Source organism: Porites lutea, chromosome 1 (genome assembly GCF_958299795.1).
Source record: "Porites lutea chromosome 1, jaPorLute2.1, whole genome shotgun sequence".
In the NCBI taxonomy this organism is placed as follows: Eukaryota; Metazoa; Cnidaria; class Anthozoa; order Scleractinia; family Poritidae; genus Porites; species Porites lutea.
The window spans coordinates 1053234-1078132 of record NC_133201.1 but is presented as its reverse complement, the minus strand read 5'-3'; the positions used below and the strand labels follow the sequence as shown (position 1 = coordinate 1078132).

At 39.2% G+C, this 24899-nt stretch overlaps 3 protein-coding genes across 3 annotated transcripts in view; 1 reads left to right on the top strand and 2 right to left on the bottom strand.

Moving 5' to 3' along the window:
• The window catches only part of LOC140941391 (relaxin receptor 2-like), a 134479-nt gene extending 112430 nt beyond the window's left edge, over window positions 1-22049 (bottom strand). The window contains exon 1 of the mRNA XM_073390388.1: window positions 22016-22049. The gene's annotated coding sequence lies outside the window, so the exon portion shown is untranslated. The remainder of the gene's footprint in view (window positions 1-22015) is intronic.
• On the top strand, window positions 3895-4923 carry LOC140929482 (uncharacterized). The gene has a single exon (XM_073379281.1). The coding sequence runs from the start codon at window positions 3895-3897 to the stop codon at window positions 4921-4923; it is 1029 nt and encodes a 342-aa protein (XP_073235382.1).
• LOC140941409 (uncharacterized) lies at window positions 12997-15351 on the bottom strand. The gene is made up of 4 exons (XM_073390413.1): window positions 15218-15351; window positions 14598-14790; window positions 14111-14293; window positions 12997-13168 (listed from the first exon to the last, which is right to left on the bottom strand). The coding sequence occupies exons 2-4, from the start codon at window positions 14691-14693 to the stop codon at window positions 13046-13048; spliced, it is 402 nt and encodes a 133-aa protein (XP_073246514.1). The 5' UTR covers window positions 14694-14790; window positions 15218-15351; the 3' UTR covers window positions 12997-13045.
• Window positions 22050-24899: the final 2850 nt, after the last annotated feature.

Sequence of the window (24899 nt, the reverse complement as noted above, 5' to 3'; positions counted from 1 at the left end):
GAGAAAGCATTTAAAGTTTATTAAACGGTTTGACCTTTCACGAAAAGTGAAGGGAAACTTCGAAAGCGACTCATCCTATCATCTTTTGAAGGAGGCACTGAAAATAGCGCCATACGACCGATACGATAGCTCCCGGCAGAGACATTCTCATTCAATGAATACACACCCCGAAAAGGAACTCATCTTAGCATAGGATTTTAAATAAATGTAGGACTTAAATATGGGATTAATACCTCCACGCAAACATTATTTTTCGTTATAATTCTGTTTGCAAGTTGTTGTTGTTGTTGTTTTTCTTTAATGAACTGACCCGCCCTTCGCAACCCTCCCTCAATAATTAAAAAAAGGTGGCCCATTGCAGGGGCGACGGGGGAGGGAAGCGTGATCCGTCCTCCTCCCTCCCCGAAGGTTATCCAATACACCCGCACTTTAACAGTCCGTATAATCCATCCAAATATTTGTTTCTTTTAATCTACATTGTTCCTGAAAAGCCCCTTTGGGGAGGTAACAATAAAGTATGTATATGTGTGTACTGTGTAATCCATGTTACGATCCGTACGGATCGTATGGACTGAAAAATGGCATACAGTTCGTAAAGGGCCGTTTACGGTCCGTAACCTGCATCTCATTAGTGGGGCAAGAGAGGGTATATACGGTTTGTTGATCCGTACGGACCGTAAGGATCGCAAACTGGTGTGTTTAGGGTCCGTAAATTGCATATGGTCTATGTAGCAACTCCTTGGCTCTTTTAAAGTCCTATTTTACGAACAGGAAAAACATTGTGCGACTAGGCGACATGAGAATGGAAACAGTCAAACGCGGATACCCCCAGAGGTGATCACTTGGCCTAGTGTTGTGGAATTTTTATCAAAATGATCTATTTTATGAAAACATTTGACCTCAACTGAGTGCTTACACTGACGACCACAAAATATATATTTCGGGTGAGAAGACTGACAACGTCGTCAGCACTCGTGAGGAGGACGCGAATACAACTGGTCACTGGTATAAATCCAACTACCTCTCGGGTAATCCATCGAAATATCAAGCACTGGTTATGTCAAGAGCCAAGTAGGAAGTTAAGAAAGCGGTGCACATCGATGGGCATACAATTCGGCACGCTCAAGAGATTAAACTACTGGGGGTGATACTCAGGATGTAAACCTACAGTTCTCGGAACATATTAAGCAAAATTGCGCCAAAACAAGCAGAAGAATTGTTATCTAGATTAAGGAATCTGTTCCCCAAAACAGTAAAACTAACAATCTATAAAACAGCCGTTATGCCACTTGTCACAAACTGTAGTCTCGTTTGGTACTTCTGTGAGGCTAGTGAAAGGCGGAAACTGGAGCGCATTAACAAAAGGGGCCTGCGGACAGTCTACGTACAATGACTGGTTCGCATCGTACGATGACCTCCTAAGCAGAGCAAAAATGACAACACTTTGTAATCAGAGGCTTCAGGATATAGCCATTTTCATGTTCAAAATAAAGCACGGCATGCTGCCAAGCTCAGTAACCGAACTATTTAACACTTGTCACACAAACTATAACCTCAGAAAGACAGACAGGAATGTTTCGACACTACAAAATACGGCGAACACTCTCTCTCAGGCAATTTTGGCCACTTCTTTGGTCCAAAATTAACGGGAGCTAAGATCAGCACGTACACTTAGCAACTTTAAAAAAGGCACCAGAAAGACAGACATTGCCTTGTTAATAGATGACTCGTGTAACGACTGTGACCTTTGCAAGAGTTGGCATTAGTTCGCCTCACCATTTCACTCTTTTTTAGAGTTACTCAATTTACGACTCAGGGATATTATTAGGTAGTTATTTATTAGAACTAGAATTTAGAGTTTTTATTATAATTAGAATATACAATATATTACTGGAGTTTTGTATATATGATACAGTCTCCCCAATTAGTAAGACTGTGCCTGAGCTATAAGACATGAGACTTTAATAAAGTTCATTATTATTATTGTTATTATTATTATTATCATTATTATTATCATTATTATCATTATTATTATTATTATTATTATCATTATTATCATTATTATCATTACTATCATTATTATTATTATTATTATTATTATTATTATTATTATTATTATTATTTTTATTTTTATTATGGCGGAGGCGGCGGCTGCAGGTCGGTCGCTCGCTGGAAAATCAGGAAGGCTAAAATGGACTGACAAGATGAATCAAGATTTACTAGAATGAAGGGAAAAAGCCTTAAGCTTAAAAAGCTCAAGCAACCCGCCATGTTACCAGAACGGACGCAAGAAAGGATATATGCGCATTTTGAAAGATCTATGGGATGACGTGGGATACGTGAACTTGGGGTTATCAGCTCAGAATGTTCGCGACCACGCAGCAGCGATAACGGATGAAAACTCACAAATAAGTGTTAGAGGCGACTCTTCAACTGTTCTAGACGAAACGGAAGAGGTTGGTGCCTCTATGTTGTCACAAACCGAGGGTCTCGAACCCGCCCAATGCGAAGGTGAAAATTTATCAAACGTGAATGTGGTCGAAGGTTCGAATTTGCATATTTCTTGCGACATTGCTGATCAAAGAGCTCCCCAGGGACGGACCGCTACTTGCAAGGATCAAAACACCAAAAATCAAATCAAGCCAAATCTGCCTGATTATGATGTGCTTCCCTCCGAAACAAAGAACAAAACTTGGGGAAGTATTAGTTACGCATGTTTCTGTAATACTGTCAACGATGTTTACGATGAAATCGTCCACTACAGGAGGAATATATTCAATGTTCCATCGGGTCGCGCAGGGAAGAGTTTCATTAAAGAATTAACCTTCTGGATTAAGCAATTTAATTCAGACTCTGACTTGAACTCGGTCGCTCTTAAAGCATTCATGGTGCTCCCGACTTTGATTTTGCAAAAACCATCCGCTACTTCCAAAAGCAAGGAGCATAGTGAAGCAATAGAGCGTTGATTAGCACTCTGAAAACAAGGGGACATTGATTTGTTGCTTAAAGAAGTGAGGTTCTTTCAAGGGAAATTTGTGAATTCCAAGAAACCTAGAAAGGTGGAAGACATATCCAAAGCCTTCTCAAAGTTGGTTCTGCAAGGAAAATTGACAGCTGCTACGAAACTCCTAGATAACGAGAGCTCGTCCGGTCTGCTCGACCTATCGCCAGATGTCCTGCAAGGGCTACAGGACAAACACCCACAGGCAGCTGATATCGCAGAGGAGAGTTTGTTACATGGCCCAATTGATTATATTCCGCCAAATGTTTATGACCTCATAGACGAAGAATCGATCTACAACTCGGCAAGTAAAACCAAGGGCTCAGCCGGACCATCTGGGATGGACGCAGACCTGTATAAGAGAATCCTGTGGTCTAAGAATTTCAAGACCGAGGGCAAAATATTGAGAGAAGAGCTAGCCGTGTTCACAAGAAATCTGCTAAGGAAATCGTACCACCCATCCTTACTTGAAGCTTTCACGTCCTGTAGGCTTATCCCGCTTGATAAGAACCCGGGAATCAAAACAATTGGTGTTGGAGAGGTACTGAGGAGAATAGTGGGGAAAACGGTCAGCGGTTTCTTAAAGGAGGAAATAAAAGAAGCGGCGGGTCCCCTACAAGTTTCGGCTGGTTATAACGCAGGAGCGGACGCTGCGATCCATGCAATGAGTCAAGTGTTTGTTGAAGAAGGAACAGATGGAATATTCCTAATTGATGCTAGTAACGCTTTTAACCAAATGAATAGGTCAGCGGCCTTACACAATATCCAAATCATGTGCAAAGAAATGGCGCTCTATGTGATTAACACATATAGAAGCCCATCTAATACTGTTTATTTGTGGGGCAGGTGAAATACTTTCTCGAGAAGGCACCACACAAGGAGATCCACTAGCGATGCCATGGTATGCATTTACTACATCCATAATGATACAGAATTTGAGGGATCATTGCCCATTGGTTAAACAGGTGTGGCTTGCTGACGACTCAGCTGGAGGAGGGAGTTTAGTGCAGTTATACAACTGGTACAGGCAATTGAGTAAGGAAGGACAAAAGTTTGGTTACCTTTTAAATGGGACAAAGAGCTGGCTTATTGTGAAGTCTAGGGAACTAGCGGAGGAAGCAAAGAGGGTGTTTGGAGAGGAAGTCAACATAACGACTAAAGGTCAGCGCCATCTGGGAGCAGTTATTGCGTCGCAAGAATACAAAGATCAGTATTTTGAGGAGAAGGTTCGTGCATGGAAAGGGGAAATCGAACGTCTCTCTGAAATAGCGAAGAGCCAGCCCCATGCGGCGTATATTGCTTTCACAAAAGGCTACGAGTCGAAGTTCACCTACTTCATGCGCACGATTGAATCGTTTGAAGATTATGTCAATCCAATCCTGGAAGTGATTGAAGATTTACTACTCCCTACTTTGTTCGGTCAATCAGAGCCTCTCCCTAACGAGGTGCGCAGACTTGCTACCTTAGCAACGGGTCAAGGGGGTCTAGGCATTCCTGATCTGAAATCCGAGGCACCGCAGCAGTTTGCTGCCTCGAGACTAATAACCACCGCCCACGTAGATTCTATTACATCACAGAGTTCCATCATGGTGCCAGGAGAAAGATCTACGGAGGAGCTAAAGAGGCATCAACAATCACTTAAGAGAGCAAGTGCCAAAGAGAAAATGGATAGCATTGATTCAAGCCTCTCCCCAGGCCTGCTGCGTCTGGTTAATCAATCGAGGGACAAGGGCGCAAGTTCTTGGCTGAATGCGATGCCTCTCGCAGACAAAGGTTTAGCCCTCAACAAGCAAGAGTTCAGAGACTCGCTACGCTTGCGTTATGACTTACCCTTAGTCGATTTACAAAGTCATTGCATATGTGGGGATAAATTCACCGTTAGTCACGCCCTCTCTTGTAAAAAGGGGGGGGGGGGGTTGTAGCGCAGAGACATGACGGTGTACGGAACTTGTTAACGACATTCATCGACAAGATCTGCAATAATGTCGAAATCGAACCATGCCTTCAACCCCTGGACAACGAACGATTTCATTTGGGGAGCGCTCTTACAAGTTCTGAGGCAAGGTTGGACATCAAAGCGGGAGGTTTCTGGGCAAGAGGAGTTACGGCATTTTTTGATGTTAGAGTTACGCACGTCAACTTCAAGTGTTACCAGAGCAAGCCAACATCGGAAGTGTTCAAAGAGCAAGAAGAAGAGAAGAAGGGCAAGTACCAGCAGCGGGTGTTAGATGTAGAAATGGGTTCGTTTACGCCTTTAGTGTTTGGAACCAATGGCGGAATGGGAAACGAGTGTCAGCGGTTCTTAAAGCATCTCGCAGACAAGATAGCTCAGAAAGACACCGAGCCTTATCATGTTGTAATCACTTGGCTCAGGACACAGATCTCGTTTGAACTCTTAAGATCGGTACATGCATGCGTCAGAGGTTCGCGAACGCCGTTTCGTAGCAAGATAGAGCAATCATTAGACTGTAAAATAAATGTCGCTAGTGCGGATATCTGAAATACGTGTCTATATGCTTTTATACTTAGGGCTTTTTATGGACACTGGTTTAGCCGTCATTAGAATTCGATTGCAGGATCTTAATATCTCTGCATAATGGAATTCTTAATTTTATAGAATTTTGAACTTTTATTAATTATATCTATTTCCTCTTCTTTTATGTAAGGTTAAGTTACTTCTATTTTTTAGAACAATTTGTTAATGGAATATTTTTTCCATCTTCACTTATAATATATAGGATTGTTTTTGTTCTCTAATGAAGGACGAGGGGTTTCTTTTGTAACGGATGGAATTGTAGACAGTGTTTTGATGAATTAATTAGATTTTTTGTAACAGCAGGTTGATTGTAAATAGGATTTTAATTGAGGTTTTGTTAATAAAGATTCTTTTCCCTTATTATTATTATTATTATTATTATTATTATTATTATTATTATTATTATTATTATTATTATTATCAACGCCACAACGAGCTAAGAGATCTCGAAGCTGAATTTCTGAGTATGGTGTGTAGCGATGTCGAGATCGAACCAGTACTTCAAGACATCTCCGGCGAACATTTAAACAGAGGATCTAAAAAAGCTCAGGATGCGAGGTTAGATATCCACGCGCGTGGTTTCTGGGAGCGACATCGATCAGCATTCTTCGATGTGAGGGTCTGTCACCCTAATGCTGTATCGTATAGGGACCTAGAGCCACAACAAATCTATCGTATCCATGAGAACGAGAAAAAGCGTCTCTACTCAGAGAGAGTCCTGGACATCGAGCATGGAACATTTACACCTTTGGTCTTCACCACAACTGGCAGAATGGGAAAGGAGTGCTTGAAGTATCATAGCCGTTTAGCACAGCTGATTGCCATCAAAAAAGGGGAGCAGTATGCCAAAACTATCTCATGGATCAGAACCAGAACCTCATTCGCACTCTTGAGATCTGCGTTGGTTTGTCTTCGAGGCTCTAGGACAAGAAGAGTGCCATGTGACATTAAGAATGTTGATATCGACGTCGAAGTTGTTGAAGGAGTCATTAAATCGGACTATTGATGTGTTTCCTTGCTTCATGTATATCTTTTTATTTCATTATTATTATTACTATGTTTTTGTTTTTAGCAGTTGAAAGAAACTTTTGAATTTTAGAGGTTGACAGTTTTTTTTATTATTGAAATGAAATGTTTTTAATTCGAAAAAATTTTTCTTAGTTACATTAACTTTTTTTAAGCTAAATTAAGTGCTTTTTAATTCGACAGGAATTGTAAATAGTGTTTTTGAATGAATAGTTTTTTCTTTTTTTAAGCGAATTAATTGTAAATAGGATTTTAATAGTTAGCATTGTTGTTAATAAAATTCCTTCTTCTTCTTCTTCTTCTTCTTCTTCTTCTTGGCAATATTTACGTACTAGGACCTGAAATACTTGCACTATGAGCTCTTTTTAAAGATAAAGTTAGTGACTTAATTTCCATGGCATTCTTGAAGACTTTCAAGCGTCGTCTGCTCCTTAGTTCTCTACTGTTCGTTTAAAAACGTTTAGCACAGAAGTTTCTTAGTAAGGTAATATTTTTAATCCCTTAGGTTTTTATTGACACGCTTTGCGGTTAGCTAAACAAATATTGCGCCACTTTCTAATGCTTGCATAGGTGAAACGCACTGGAGAGTAAAAGTTTCTTGGGCGTCACACACGTCTGTTGTTCCGTCTAGCCTACTTGCAGCCTCCCTTGTTGGGGACAAGAGCGGGGCAAGCGATCGAGAGAGGGGACGCGATCAGTGAACATCTCGCGTGAGTAACACGAAATATCTAACACGAAACCCCAATTTGAAAGCCTCTCAGGTCACATTCCCTCAGACGGTCTGATAATTTGCTTGGGCTTTTGTCTGCACGTATGGTGATTGGTAATTGATCAGATTTAATACTAGAGTTTTGGTGATCTATACAACATGCTATTTTTATGCCACCATCGATTCTCGCATGAATGAGAGACGTCAAAGACAAGTTATATGTATCCAGGGATTATTTAATTAACGATAGATTTTGAAACCATTTTAGTTTTACCATTAATGACAAAATTAGTAGGAGTAATTACATTCAAACAAAAAACAGAAAAGCTCTTAATTATTCGTTGGTAGTGCAGTGTGTTACAGAATATATAAGTACTTACCCAAGACCCCTTCTGGGTTGTCATAATGAATCTCCAGCAAGTAACTTTTCGGAGTATCTACTGTTCCTATTGGAAAACCAGCATTTTTCGGATAATAAAATGCCTGTGTAGGGAACAAAGAAAAACAAATAAGAGAGGCTGATGGTCCTATTAATTCTTAAGCCCCACTGTGTTAGGCTCTTTCATTTGCTTTCGCAATAGGTATCTAAAGCTACGGGGTGGAGGGGGGGGGGAAATCCGCATATGAACGGGGTGGGGATGCTCGTCGGAAATTTTGAATTAAACCCCTAAAGGAGACCGATCTGGGCGGGGCCCAAGCTTTTTTTGACCCCTAAAAGAGACCATGTTAAAACACAGAAAATATGTATATTTTTATATTTTTTCGCGTGCAACCCTAAACGAGACCTTTACGGCTAAATATGATGGCGTTTTGCAAAGAACATCCTAAGTGAGACCAAAATCCGAAATTTATATCCCTAAGCGAGACGACGAGCATCCCCACCCCTTTCATATGGGGAGTCCCACCCCCCCGGGCGCTAAAGCCTCTTATCGCTTCCCACTAGGACTATTATCATGGTTTTCTGCAGAAAAACTGGAAGACAGGCGTCCCACAGTATTCTAGTAATGCCGATTTACAATCGTTTACCTCACCACCTACTCCCCAAACTGCTAACACTTTGCCATAGAAACATTTGAGGAATGGCATGTTGGCGATGCCTTTACAATCAACACCAAAACCGTAATGACTCTCATTATAGTCACCATGATACTCGTACACAAGAAAATGATGGACGAATCCTTCATTTCCCTTTTGAATGTATGGCTCGATCTGCACAGATAAAAATAAAAGATAGTCAAGATACTCGATGAAGATAAATGAAAGAAGCACGTCAGAACTTTATGACAATGGTACTGTACAAAGATCCCGCCAAGTGAGTAATAGCATACATAGAGCAATGTTTTACGGTTTATTATCAGAACGAGACCCCATTAAACGATGGGTTCCAAGTCACAAAACGTGGTCTTTCACATTGATCGTTCACATTGATCGACGACGACAACGATGGTGGTGGTGGTGGTCATGATGATGATGATGATGACGATGATGATGATGATGGAGATGATGGCCATGTTAATGGTGGTGCCGATGATGATGGCTGTACTTTTGATGATTTTAGTGGGGTTTAGAGAGGGAGAGTTTGGCGCCGGATGATGGCTGTGGTGAATGTGAAGATAATCCTGATTGACGAGTTATTTCAATGCGCCTTTTCCAGCTTTGCCGATGAGTTTCGCTAACTGGTCTATTGAAGTTATCTTATAATAATTACTAAACCCATGATCATTATCAAAGGCATCGACATCAGCGCTTTCTCTCTCTCGTGTGCAAATCAAACAACATAACTGTAACAAGTACATTATTGGAGGTCTACGTAGTGTATATTCTTACATTTTTATTTTGAACTACAAAACTCTTCCATCCTGTCTCATTGATTTGTTTCTTGTCCATGTTGTTGAGGAGTAATATGCTTCTTGACCCTCTGAAAGTGTGCTGTTTAAAATCGTTTTCAGTCTCGAGATCCTCCGTGTGGTAAGCAAACACCACCTTTGTGGTGCCTCCCTGTGGAAAACAAAACAGCCTGGTTAATTACTCTGTATGGGAATTGAGATAAACAGGTTCTTATGAAGGCTATGATACAACAAATACAAGTTGGTGCAGAATAACATTTAGGTTGAGCATTAATATGATTGGTTAATGGCCATAAACAGAATCTAAGACAGTGTCTAAAGAGAGCAAATCAAAGAAAGGACGACGTATCTTATCATGGCGTAAAAGTTGTCCTGGCAAGACTAGAGCCGTTGTAAAACATCTCCGAGTATCATCCACGAAAAAGAGAAAGTAAATGGGAGGTCAAGTTTAGCATTGCAATACATATATTTTTTTTTATCCATGTCAGTTTTCCTTTTTGTTAGTTCAATAACGACACATCAGTTCAATAAGTACACAACAGATCACTAACCACAACAGTAGTTCAATGACTACACATCAGTTCATTGAGCGTAAACTACATGCAGCTGCAGGAAGAATAGCCACATATACGTTAGTTATTTCTTAATAAGAATGCATAGCATTAAGTAAGTGGTAAATAAATACTCATTTAGCTATGGTACGAGAACTAAATAGATAAATAGCTATGTTACACTGTTATTAAGTTCTAGTGAGCTCACTAATATAGACGAGAACATAGACTGATGTTATTTTAAAACATTTAGTCCGCTCAGAAGGTCTGTCATTCTCATCAGGGGCACAGTGAACAGACCTGGAAAGAGAGTCTCCTCGAAGCCAGTTAAGATGTAGTTTTGTTCGTTGTCCTTTGGTGGTAACGATTTTGCGTCAGCATATCGATCCTAAACACAATGCTAAAGATGAGTTACTTTTCTAAATCAATGATTGAAATAAATTTGGTGAAAATTGTGTTTGCACAATAGTTTACAGCTGCAGTTTAGACCAAAGTTCTCTTAATGACGAAAAAAAGGCGTTATAAAGCTATTCTGACATCCACTCATGCCTAATTGTTAGAATCATTGGGTAATATTGTTGCGGTTTTCAGATGACGTCACTAAAATTCAAACTTCAAAACTATCGATCCTACTGAGATTTTACTTTCACGGTGTATTAGAGCAGCTGAAAACTAATTTTCAAACAAATTTTCGCTTCAAAAGGTTTCTTGGTTTTGTAATAGAGTACGCTTGAATTTCTAACCTTTTGCTTGACGCAACAATTATATGACGGCCGAGAGAGCTGTCATTTAGGTTAAAAAAGTGACTTTTTTCGAGGAATTTTGCTATCTAAACAGCTCAAGTATTAGAAAAAGTATTACTTTTAATGTTTATGAGTTACTTTAGGAGTAAACTCACGCTTTTGTAGCAAAACTCGGTAACAGATGTTTCTGTTGGTTTCCGTCCGCCATGTTGGAGCTCATCCGGATGAGCCCCAGCATGGCGTCTCCATACAAAGCTCTATAAATTTGGGTAAAACAGTTCCTCGGATATCTCGTATACGAATTATTCCTTCCACCCAAATCTTGGCGAGGGTCTTGGTATATTTATCTCCTTTCATTTCCCAGATTCTGGACTTTATCTGTTGAATGGTTTTGATTTTTATTTTGATCTATTTTGAATGGCGTGACACTGAAAACCAGCAATAAGTGAACTATTTACAAGGTCATCATCAGGGTAAGAAAATGCCGTCCGTAAATTGCATATTTCATATCCCTAGGTAATTCCCGATGGGAAAAGTTTCGTAACATAGGAGTTAATATCGTCTGTTCAAGCTAGGCCTCAATTGTTGAATCATATAAACCTTTAAAGATGTGTAGGTCCAATCATAGGCAGGATTTTCAGGAAGCTCTGAACGGGTGAGGGACGGCTCTGACGCCCATTCGCCCGTCCGTCTTTATTTAGGTACCTTATTTAGGAGAGTATTGCCCCTACCCACACACCCACGGTAATATATCACGTAGTGTGACAACTTTTTTCACCCAAGCTATGTAAGTGTTCTCATGACAAGAAATTTTGCTTCCAAAGCTGCTATTGCGTACTTCTAGGCTAACCTAACACTTTGAAAGTGTGTAGCCTACTTTTTATCCATATTTATATACCTCACACAAACGGACCCCTTCGGCTTTCAAGTGTTAAGTGACTGCAGGGGAACCTGCACAAGGCAAAGCTAAAATTAGGTACTTTATGGGAGATTTTTATAACAGCAACTGCGAGTACGAGAATTTTAATCAAAGAGGACACTGGCTTTTTGGTAATTAGGGGACGTATGGCCTTAAAAGCTCTTCATAACGAAGTAGGAATGTGAAAGTTTACTGTCCTTGAGCTTTTATGTGCTTTAAGTGCTTCAAAATCAACATCTCCATATTTTTAACCTACCGTGAGATATCCCTTGGAATCCTTCACCCAACCGATAACAACATCACTACCCACCATCATGCCGTTACCTGAAGAGAAACCGAACCCGACCCATCCAGTAGTCGCCGCCTCAACAGCGAACGATATGGTCTCTTTGTCCCAGTCAACTGTCCAATACAGTTTCAATAGTTCTGCAGAATCCAACACCGCGTGATGGGCATATTCAGATGAGAGATGAGCGATGCTTATGGAAAGTAAGGCCGAAAAGGCAACTAGCAGCGCAGGGGACATTCTTTCAGGTGCTCTATCTCGTAATTGAAATGTTCAAATTACTGTCAAACATGTGAATTTGACGTATGTATGAAAACAAAACCACGCATAGTGATCAACGTCACGCGATGTTTCACTCAGTGACTGAGCACCTTTTAGCTTAAAAGTGGTCATTCAATTTAGAATAGAAACTCCCTCAAGTTTTTATATTACACTCCGTTACAGTCTTTCAATTTAGTAAAGAACAAGTGTTTCACCCTTGGCAGAGGGAAAAACTGGCATACCGAAATCAAGATGTAAAAATGCAGATTAGTTTATGCCAATCAAAGAAATGGACAAATGGCATCTGGGGTACATTTCTGCAAGACTAGTCAATTTTTATCATTTACATCAATGACAATTGGATTCATTAGTTAATGTTGCAAACTTTATTATCGTTACAGCGTGGTAGCATTTTTTTCTACTTACTTCACTAAAAGGAATATAAGTTACAATGAAGTTAGATAATGTTCACCAAGAAACTTACGACGTACAATAACACATTTTTATAACATCTTATAATAGTCCTGGCGACCTATGACGTCAACCAAAATGGCTGCCATATTTGCCTACATTTTGTATTTTAGTGAAAACACAGCTAAATATCTTAACGACTAAAGTATGTCATAGTTAAAAACTGTTTCGATCTCATGCCACTTTTAAGTCGTCAAATCTGGTTCTCAGAGCAGCCCCCGGTCACTACTGAGGGTAAGAGATTCTAGTTCAAAGATGTCAGTTGAAAAAATCGATGAAAAACCTTTGGGTTGTGGTATCTCCCGTCCCGCTTGTGCAACCTCGTTCCCAGGGTTCTATCCTACCCTTCCCTACGGGGCGAGAGAGAACCTGGGAAGGGGGGTGCTTAATGTGCACTCGACGCAACTGAAAGTCTTTCTGTACTACGAATTGTCTGTCCTTCTTTCAAGCAATACTTATTTATGTTAATATGTGAATTGGTCTTGCCTTTAGGAAAAACTAATAAATAAGTCATCGTGTTGAAAATCTTCTTCTAGCCTAAGAAAAGCTATTTAATTAGTTTTACTGATTTGTGGCGAATAGACGAATCCGTTGTATTGACCCACACTGACAACAAAGTCATATCCTTTCCCAATTAAAACTCTTTTGCAAAGAGTAAATGATAATGGCTTATATCTTCTTTGATTTTAATTTATCTACAATGGAGTATCCCAGATATCATTGCGAGACCACAGTTCCTCTACCAGGTCTTTTACTTGACATGCGTCTGGTCTCACTTCAGGATCTTGTTCAAGGCACAAATGCATCACCTCTTGAAGCTAAAAAAAGAAATGTATAAGTGAATTTAAAAAAATGAAAGAAAAAAAAATCTCACTACAAACACCTATATTTACATTATGGCCAACTAAATTAAATGTTAGTTTGCATGCTCTTCTTAAATAGCATTCTTAGTTTGCTAGCCTGTTATATTATGTAGAATTTAAAGGCTACTGAATTATGCGTAAACGTGATATACAGTAACGATTGCAAACCATGGTGCAAACAAAAAAGCACAACCAGGTCACAAATAAATATTATTTTTGCTACTTATAGCAGCACTCTTACAGTCATTTGAAAAACTGTATAGTATTTGCAAACATTTGTGTAGTATTTGCAAACATCTGTATAGTACTTGCAAACATTTGAAAACAAACATTTGAAAACTGTATAGTTGAATTTGTGCGGTATAAATAAATGTTATTAATGTTATTATTATTATTAGTCATCATTAATCCGATCCTGTTGTACTGCTACAACGAGCTACAACTTATTGCTACGAGAGAACGCCACCACTACTGCTAAAGCTGCTACAGCGACTAGTTACCAGTCTTACAACTGCTGTTTTTCTGCAAAACTATATATTAAAGCATAAGGTTCTTCAGGAATCTGTAGTCCAATAGACTTAAATCAAGGTTCTTAGCTGTTTTGATCCTACACTGATGTCTAGCCTCGCAGACAAGGCTCTGTAAACCTCAATGCACGTGCATACCATATCATAAGCAAGAGTCACGTGAGGTAGAGGTGTATTTTAAAATTTCAATAATCGATCTACATATATATATGTTGTAGTTAATTTTTTATCTCAGTTAATTTTTGTGTTTTTCTATTGTTTTTGGGTATGGTAATGTATGCTAATGAATTTAAAACAAAGGAAAAATAAAAATTAACTGAAATAAAAATAAACTGCAAAACAACAACAAACAACAACATAACAGTAATACCCCTTCAAGTTCATTAGAGTCGCGGCAATTCTTCATCAATTCACTCAGAACGAAACCAAACTGAAGTATATTCTTTCCTAAAATGTCCTTCACTGAGCGACCATTTAAAGTACATTCAGGAAAATCCTGAGGGACACGCTGAGCGAAGCCAAAATTTGCCAAGACAGCAGTTATTGGAGGCACCTGGAAGAAAACAAGCTAGGGGAACAATAATAGCGCTCTAAGCAAAATTGAAAGATATCAAGTAATCATGAGGTTTTGATGAGGATGTCTCTGTTCCCTGGTCCTGAGGAAGTTTAGTCAAATGCCTTACTGAAGTGCACCATCACAGCCGGTATACGTCATTCTTTCGGAATGTATTGTCTTTCATGAAAGAAATGTTATAAAATCAACAGAAAGATGCGAAAATCTATACGGCTAATAAACAATAACTTCAAACTTCAGGAGTTTCTGGCTTTTTAAGGCATCCTAATGCTTCTTAACTCACCCTAAATCCTTTGCCTATCAATACACTGGACGTTGTTATGTTGTTATGGACTACGCCTTTCTGTTCCAAGTGTTGTATGGCGGAGATCAAGTCCATAGCCACAGCGATAAGCAAGTCCAGATTAAAGATAATCCCGTCACTTATCAAATACTCATCCAAAGTTGTGTTTGCAGAAAAGTCGAAACACAATAAACTATTAATGGGGAAAAAAAGAGAAAAAAGATGAAAAGAAAGAACAAGGGGGTATAAAAACCTCTTAATTTTTGTATATTTTTGGAAGATTAAAAAAACACCATTTGTAAGGGAAAGTTTCAGCTCTTTCTAATGTGAACGGCCTGTAAAAATATAACCATTAAGAAATGAAAACAATCCTGACAGTCGTATTTTACTCAAAAGCCTGACATAACTGAAGAAATAAAAGACAAAGAAAAAAGTTGAAACGTCTTTCACGTTCCAGTGATAGGGGCTTCCGATTTGCCACCAAGTCACAAGCTAGATCACTTAAACTCTGTTTAATATCGAAGAATCCGGTTAACATGGCCAACCACTACAAATCTCTTGTACCCCGTTCACTTGTTATTAACACCTGTCAGGCTAATAGAAAGAAAGGTTTCAATTACAATGAACTTTTCTTGAATCTTGGGAATCCCTCTGCTTTCTTGTAGTTCACAACACTTTTTTCGGCTGCAAAAAGTAAAAGAAACTCTCAAATGACAAATACTATTCTTACTGACAATCAGTCGATGAGATTACAGCAACAAGTAATAAGTACAATTAAAATCCGAGCGGCCTTATTATGTTGGTCCAAGAATGTGCAGGACTGAGCACCCCATAATCTGATACACAGAACCAAAGATCGAATATTTTGGAAAATTGCTAAGGCATTAAGCTCGGAATTCAAGCTGTAGGCTAACTAAATGCTTGCGATAATGCATTTTCTTACGTCGCCATTTATTCAACATTGGAATAAGGCAAAGTATTTGTTATCTGCCGCATACTTATAGAGTGCCAGCAGTATTTGATTATGTTGGCGTGCTCCAGTCCCTGCCTAAGCTCTTTTGCTAACTCCACTTCCTTGTTCCAGTCCTCTTCTTTTATCTTTGAGAAGTGCTTTATCAGTCGAACACATGAGTTCTCTTCACTTCCGGAACACGCCACAACAAATCCCTTAAAAACCAAATGAAAAACCCAAAATTAGACTTTCATGAATTGTGTAGGATAGCGTCGCTTCTCGTTCCCACTGTAAAGGACCTTGAATAAAAATAGAAACGGGGAGGCTTTCACCGTTGCCACAGATAACAATAATCTTTTATAAACTGTGTCATAATTTCCAAAAATTAACCTGTTTCAGACTCTACTAGTTTTAAGCCAAGATAAGGACTTCAATAAAACTAGCCTGCCAAGGTGGCGAGCTGTTTTGTTTTGTTTCTAGGGGGAATGTTCGTTTGTGTTTCGTAAAGTAAGGGATACAGCCGCGCGAAAGCTGAACCGAGGTCAAACTAGAAAAGGATAGGGGAGGGGGCGAGGGAAAGAAAACAAACACTCTCTTCAGTCTCTCTCCCTCGCACCCTCCTCCATCGTTTTCTCGTATGACCTCTGTTCGGCTTTCGTGCGGCTTTTTTTACCTCTAAGTTTGCGAAATACGAACGAAAAACACACTAAAATACCGCCTGCTACGCAGGCTCCAATAAAACGTAGGTTTTTTATTCGTCAGTCAAAGTATATTTGTTACAAAAAGTAGCAAACATGACAGCGCATTTAACTCAACTCAGCCCTGATTATAATCACATTTTTTTAAAAAAACTAGTTATTAGTCGAGCTTGCTTAAAAGCGAGAGAGACTCTAAAAATGCAAGTGTTTCTTTCTTCTTCTTCCTTTTTTCTTTCGTGTGTGCTCACCAGAAGGGGTCATGGTCCAAGGCGTTCCTGCATGGCGGAAACCGTGGAAACTGGGGATAAGAATCGTGACGTGACCGACGACATATTCAGAGCGCCATATACATGTTTTGTGAAGAAAGCTTAGGAAAGATTAATGCGAAAGATGTCGAGCTTTTTCGGAACAGGTCGGTCCACGAATCTATCGCTTGAAAGAATTGATTACTTTGGAATAAGTAGATACTTCAGTAGTCGAAAAAACGAAAAATCTTTATGTGCAAAACTTCAATGGTGAGGCTAACGGGTCAGCTGTTGTAGACTTTTATTAAATGAAAATAAGTCTCGTAATGAGCATGCGGTTTATTTTCGGCAATGACGCTCCATGTTCATCCCTTTTTTGCTCTTTAGCAATGATGTAATTTCCCTCGAATCGAGGCCCTTTAATTTTCCTGTATTTATACACGTGTACTCAATCAATCCAGAAACAAATCGTCGAATACGATATAAAAAGTAAATATCCTGAAGAACACTCGACCGTCGATAAAGTAGGACGTAAAAAACTTTTAGCGAAGAAATCCTGTTTCGTGTAGAATTAATCGCCTCATTATTTCTTATCTAATCTCCAAGCAAACTCGATTAAACGCTTTTAAGTGCGCTTAATAAGAGCGTCTGATTTTAGTGATGTCATTAAGTTGGAAAGCACTTATAGACAGACAATAGAAATGTAGTAGGGATGTTTAGCCCAATATTTGTGTAGTACCACATTAACATTGAAGACGTTTATGAAGGTGCCAAGGAATTTCTTAAATCGGATGATGTCATGTTCCATTTTTGTGATGATGATAGTGATAGCGTTGGAGGAAACATAAAATTGTAGTGTCACTAAAACCAATTCGCCTTTATCGCACAGATGCGTCCGTTTTTCCTTTGACGATCAGCTACAATTTTCTAGTATCTGCTCTTTCTCTCGGCGTATCATAAAACGTTACTACTACAAAAATTGTGTCACAAGACCTACCACTGACAGCGAGGTTTCATCTGCAAATATGCCTGGTATTTCAACGAGTTTCAGCTCTGACTCAGGTCTCTCACGTTCTAGAATCTTGTCTGGTTGACGGTTGGATTTGTTTGGATTCGAGGTCGGCAACGGCTTCAACGGCATTCCCTTACCTTTTGCTGCTAACGTACGAGAAAAAAAAAAAGTTAACCAAAAGTTCTTTTGCTAATGTACCGTACGTACAGTTTGTTTAAAGAGAAGGCATCGGGTTTTTTGGTGGTTTATTTTGTAGACTATACTAATTTTAATAAGTCCTTGCGCATGCAGCCATTAGAACTGAATAGACACCGACCATAGAGACGAAAAAAGATCACTTTATTACGTAACAAACAAGTAAACAAACGGTAGAGTAGTTTTCACTTTATTCAGACCTACAATGGCGGCTAAGTAGAAAATAAAATTAGAAAGAAACCAGAATATCCTGTTTGGACGTCAACTTGGTTATTAAATGGTTTCATGACATTTCCTTCTGGCTTACAGTGCATGTATTAAAGGGTTGTAACGTACACCGTCAGTTTATTATGAGGAACTGAAAACTTGCCCCATCTTCGCTCAATGACTTACTTTTTCAGCCATGCCTATATAGTACGCATTAACATAACGTACCTTTATCTTTTTAACAAGTTTCCCTGCTGAAATCTCAGTGAGGGGATTTATAAAAAACAAAGGGAGATTATGACAAAAAAAAAGTAATACGGAGCTCAAGGAAAGGCGTATTTGAAGGATGCACGCAAACGGAAGTGAGGCCTTTTCCTTTTCAACGGCCTTGGCGCTAACATCTAACCTATTTGTATTGCTCGATGTCTGTTGTCTTATAGAAACGATTTGCCCGGGGATTAGGGCAAAACCACTGCACTGCCCAAGTAAACAAAAAAGTCTACTTCTGGTTGACGTCCATCGCTCGAAAATCCCCTTGCTTAAGCTCCCTTATAACACACCTGGGTTTCTCTTCGGCCGACGCACTGTTCGTTCCAAGAAAGACATAAGTGAATCAATGTGTTCACCCAGTTTTCTTCTGACGAGTGGAGTAGAAAATGTGTACAATATTGGATTGAGAGCAGAGTTCACTGGGAGAACAAAAACCGCAATCCACACATAGGCTTGTTTCTCAGGATCATGAAACTTTCCGAGCAAGGATAAAAGGCCAATAACGATAATAGGCATCCAACACAAGAAATCAGTTAAGACAATAAGCATCATTCTCTTAGCCATTTTCGATTCTCTCTTCGTGTTTGTTGACCTGACCTGTTTTGCAGACCCCTTGACCCTTAGGTACATTGCTGTATACGCAGTGAGAATATACATAAAGCAGACAAAGTTTAGAATGATGAAAATGCCAACCGCATATTCCCAGCCAGCTTGTCTCTCTGTTGACAGTTGAAGAGGAAGGCAAACAGCTGATTTTCCATAAAATCCAACATCGCGCTTTTTGTCAAAGAAGTAATCAAACCCTAAGGTTGGCATGATTGATATCATTGTTCCAAAAACCCATATACCTCCCACGATAATGAAAGAACGCTTGCGATTTATCCGTCGCATTTTAAACGGGAAAACAATACAAATAAGTCTATCTGTTGTGATAAGAGTCAGCATCAACACAGATATCTCACTTGATGCGATCGAAAGGACCCCCGTAAATGCGCATGTCAGCCCCGATTTCCAATCGAGATCATGTTTAAAGTATTCGCCCCGCCATTGTACATCTTTGATAGCAATGATAAGCAAATAGACGCCCATTAGCAGATCTGAAATAGCCAGATTTGTCAGAAGAAATGAATGTACTTTGTTGTCTTCTTTCACAAAAACTCTCAATAAAATAACGAGAAGATTTCCAACAAGAGCAGTAAGTCCTAATACCCAAACACAAATCTGAACACCTTTGTTTTTGATCAAGTCAAAACAGCTAGAAAACTCGTCTTTGGTCGAGATGCAGCGAACATCAGACACTACGGTTTTGGCATAACAACAAAGATACTTGTCCAAATAACTGAAACAAAAAACATGTATAAGAAAATCAGATTCTTACTGCAATGGACTATTCAGGAAAGATATAATTATTTATCCCCGACGCGGCTGATATTGACTGTATGTACATTACCCTTTAGTGATCAGTTTTTAAGTAGAGCGCTGCAAAGAAAAACCTTATGAGAGATTTGGTTACAAAAGTGATTGCCAGGATACACAGTTGTTCAAAACGACTTTAGCAGAAAAGATTGTGTAGTTCCAAAAAATATCCATACCCTCCCCCCCACCCTCCACGGAGGGCACTATTGCTTTAGACCCCCCCACCCCCTTGGAATTTTGGTGTTTGTCAGACCTGGAATTCCAACTTGGTTAGGCACACAATGGAAAGAATATTTCCGTCAAAAATGCTCCTGCGCTATAAAGTCGAACCTCTCTACAACGGACACCTTGGGGACAGAAGAAAGCGGCCGTTGTAGAGGGGTTTTAAACAAAAGTCAATGTCTGGATTTTTTGTCCGCCGGAAGGAAAAAAAAGAGGCCTTTGCAGAGAGGTGGCCGATAGCGGAGGTTCGACTGTACTACATATTATCGAAAGATGATTGTTTCTGCGATAAAGAGAGAAAACATATTTTTAGCCTAGCTCTCTCGCGCGCGAAGCGGAGCACCACGGGTAAGTAAATCTACCCTTACCTTATCTACCCTACCGACCGCCGACCACCGACCGTCCGTCCGCCCCACGTGCATACCAATGCAAAATAATTCAATCAACAGGTATGGCAACTCAAATGCAACTCGAGATTATTTTGGCGAGAAATCGCATAGCCAGCCGCGTCTTGTAAAGAAGAGACAACTAAAGCTCAATAAAGACGAAAACGGAAAGTATTGTTGTCTAAAGTATTAAGCTTAGATTAATTGTCATGTCCACAAATTTGAAACGTAGAGCAAGAGAAAGACAGAGAAAAAGAGAAAGTAGGCTGCAGGTCAGCGAAGCTCAACGAAAAAAAGGGCGACAGAGATCTAGAGCGAGAGATAAAAAAACAAAAGAGACATTTTCTTGTTCGGAAGGACAACATGGAGATTTAGTAGCGGCGGTGACAAAATGATAAATGCTAGCGGCCATCCGCAATGCCAGGTGAAAATTGAAAATGAGCGGCAGTAAAAAAAAGTGAACGAGACCACGTACGACATTTCCTCCAAGCATCGTGTAACGTCTAAGAAGTTTCTGGAAGTTTCACGTTGTAGTCGTGCAAAACAACGGCAAAGAAATGTACTACAAAAAGTGTGTTACACGTGCAAAGTTGCTATTTTGCTAATTAGACCTATCGTTGTTTTTCACCGTTCTCCGGCGTTGCCTTCGCCGCTTTGCATAACACGATTTTATAATTTGTTTGACCAAACTTTTAATATTATCGAGAGCTTTGCTTTTAGCCCTGGCTAAATCTATATATTATTCATTTTCACACGGCGTCTCATAATCTCAATTTTGCCTTGTAAATGTCTTTCTTAGTTAATAATTAACGGTAAGGCTCTGAGAAACATGGAGGCAATATCTTACACTCCGAGGTCACAAATGGTGCCATCTGTAAAAGAATCAGTAAAATTCAAACTAAACACCGAGTGCCCGGGTAGACTTTCTTTACTTTTCTTTTCTAGAACACAACAACATTACGGTTTGGTTTTCACATTACGTCATCGCCGCCATGCTGGTGGACGGTAAACAAAAGATCGCTCATTAGCTCACTTTGTTTGTCCACCAGCATTTGTTCATTTCACCATTGTTATTTGTGTCTCCCGAGATTGCATGAAAACCACCTATACAGTAACAGCTAAATAACCGGAAGTTTATTCATGAGTCGATGGCAACCTTCTATCGCGTAAGCTGTACACAAGGCATTCAGCCAAAACTATAGTTATTGTTTTAAAAGACTGTTAACTGGAAAATAACTGATAACTTCCTCAACAGGGCAGCTGTTAGTTTTAAATAACTCATCGATCTTACTTAGAGCCCCCGGAAAGCCACCCCCACCCCCTCGAAAATTGCCTCCTTTTGGACCCTCCCCACCTCTCGGAATTTCCGTTGTTTCCACCCGTGGGAGGGGGAGGGGGAGGGGGAGGAATAAATATTTTCTGGAACTACGCATTCACTAAAAGTAGCACCTAATCTCGAATCCAGATCATAAGTGGCCGTGGGAAATCTGGGCACTAGATAGTATAGCGCCATTTCCATGCAAAAGATACTCTAGTTGTAGGCGAAACTCACATTTCTTTAAGGCTCTTAAGTCCAGTGAAAATGTCTACTGGGAAGGTTTTGATATCAAGAGAGTTATTCCGGAGATCCCTAAAAACCGATAAAGAAACATTTAGTAACTTGTCAACCTCTGGCATAACATCAGCTTATACTTTTTATATAATAGTAGCAGTGCTTCAAAATATCCAATAACGGAATTGTCCTATCTTTAAAACGGAACTTTTTTTTTTGAAGTCTTGCGATATTCATCACGTTTTTGTGCAAGGTTCACTCACAGTTTCTCCAGGGATGACAGTCCTACAAAAGTCTTTGAAGATAACCGCTGGATCTGGTTGTTATTGAGGTTTCTGGAATAAAAAAAATACCATTTCTTTTTCCCTCGCATAGGGAGGATTAATTTTTACCCTGGGAAGGTGCAACCACAAAACAGATTTACGGATTTTGCATCTTTTTTCATTTTTTTTTCGGCCTAGTTTTGGCACCTTTTTGTAAGGAGGGGAATCCAAGACAAAATATGTTTAAATTCATTAAGTAATTTCAAAACATCGTTAGAATATTCGCGTAGTCAAATCAATAGCGCGATTGTGCTGCAAATAGGCAAGTGTCGTAATTCCGGGCGGCTAAGGGCTAGTGCTTGTTTTCTCGCGAAAGCGAGGCTTATGCGGGTAACTTCTTGGCAAAAAGACAAACAAACATGAGAAACCTGCAGCTGAGTTACCGGAAAATGAGGAAAATCTTAAAGGTTTAATGTTTCGATGGGCTCCAAACTTACTTATAGGCTTACGAACTCATTGTTACTTACAGAAAAAGGAAGATCAGCTCTTCATCACTGAGAAAAACAACGAACAAAACCAGAAATTGTCCGGAAGAGTGGATTGGTGAGCGAGTTCAATAAAAATGCGAGGACCCTGAAGCCATTTTAATGCCCATTTTCAGTGATCGTTATAACTTCTTTAAGTAAGCCTATCATTGAAATGTGGTATAGTTATCGCCAAAATGCAATTAAGTAAAACAACTACTTTTCAGTTGACATTTTCTAACGGAGCGGATGAAAGATCTTGTGTATTTGAAATAAACTGAACAAGTACGTTCTGTGGAAAAATATCTATCACGACGAGGCTGAAGTTCTGCATAGATCCCTTGCACTGTAAGGAAGTTAAATCGGAATGGACAAAGGCGATTTGAAAGGTATAGGTTTATTTATACATTTAGCTTACATCGTTTATAAAAACATTCAGCCACATGTAGAAAAACGATCGACTTACGCACATTTCACTCGATTAGAAGTTGAATACAAACTTATTATACAGATGATAATACTAATCCATTTCAGATATACTTACGAGTAAAACAGGAAAAAAAAAAGAAGTTTGAAAATAAAAGGGAATCGAATATTGACTTTTAAACAAAAGCTTAATTTACTACTTTCAAATTAAATAACGCTGAAGTATATTTCTTCTTTTGGCTTCAGTCGAGGCTTTTTTCATGTCTCTGTAAGTTCGACCAGCTCTTTCCACAGTTTTGCTGTTTGAAACAGATATCCCTTCAGCGTACTGGTAAAGTTTGAGCCTTGAAATCTTATTATTTTCCTGATTTGCATCGTTTTCCAACGACTCAGCCGCAATTTGTCTATGTTTGTTTTTGATTTTGCCAAGAAGTTGACCCGCATTAGCCTCGCAATCATGCTCGTCCAATGTCCGTCGGGGAATACCAAACTTGCCTATTGCCATTTAGCACACTGATGACGTCAATACGCTTTTCTTCGAGTTCTTATGAGCTTACTAATCCTCCCAAGACGTCTCCCAAGTGCATCCAGAATTCAACAGTACACGATGTAGTGTTACTATGTATTTTATAAAGTAAATTTAAGAGAAAACTTTTGAGTTTGTTAAACGATAGTAGGAAAAAGAGGTGAGTGTTGTTGTTATCATCTGCGCGAGCTGTGCAAATCATTCTTTACAATGTTGTCTCTCTAGAAAAGAATTTTTCGGTGAATGCCCGAATAGTTTTCCGGCACCTCAATATGGATTATATAACCTTTCTGAATGTTATCTTAAAAGACTTAAGTAAACTTTCTCTCAGTTTCACGATAAAAACGCAACTGTGAGGTAAATAAATATAGTCACGTAGACATTAACGCGTACCGCCTTGAGCGCGCGCTACAATAATAAAACTTTAAGTTAACTGCTGTTTTGATCGCTTTGATAATGTTATAAAACAATTAGCTAATGCTTCAGCTGTGCGTAGGTCGAGACAATGAGCTTTTGGAAAGTTTGGAGAGCACTCGAGATGTTAAAGTTGCTCTCGGCTGCGCCTCGAGCAACTTTTACCCCTCTTTCGTGCTCTCCAAATTTCCAGCGTGTCCCATATCTCGACATACGCACGCTGACGCATGAACGAATTGTTAACTACGTTCTAGTGCGACGTCATTTCACACTTAAAGTTAACATGAACCTTAGTGAAGATAAGTTCAGTAGAATCTTAAGAGACTCAGTGAAAGTCTTTAAGGGATCAAGGTGTGCTGAGGCAAAAGACCAAGAAAAGCTTGTTATTAATAGGGTTATTATTACTTGGAACATGATGGACTATTAAGATATGACCCATTCTACGAGATAATCTTTGTTTATATCCACTAGAGTAAAGATCAAGGTAGGTATTGGGTGCAAAATTTTTCACTTATGGACAAAAGAAGATTTGCCCCGAGCTCCGAGCTTCCCGCCTGCTATATAAGCACGCTGACGCATAAACTAACTGTTAATTCTTAATTAACTTACAATATCTTAAGACTGGATAATCCAAGAAATAAGAAGTCAGGTATCTCTTTCAACGCATTTTCCTGAAGGTATCTACATTGGATTTTAAATCAAAGCAAAATTATTTAGCAAAATTAGCTTAATTATTTACGAAAGGAATTGTAAATAGTGTTTTGACGAAACAGTGAATTAATTGTAAATAGGATTTTAATAGTTAGTATGTTAGCAATAAAATCTGTGTTAAATATTATTTAGGTTATATGCTCTTGAAAATTGGCAAAACAAATGACGATGAACGAATTGTTATTGGTATGTTCTGTGTCACTCACAGGTATCGTAAGTTACTCATCGAGTTAAATACGTCCTTTTCAATCCTGTTTATATGATTTTGCCTAAGGCTCCTAAG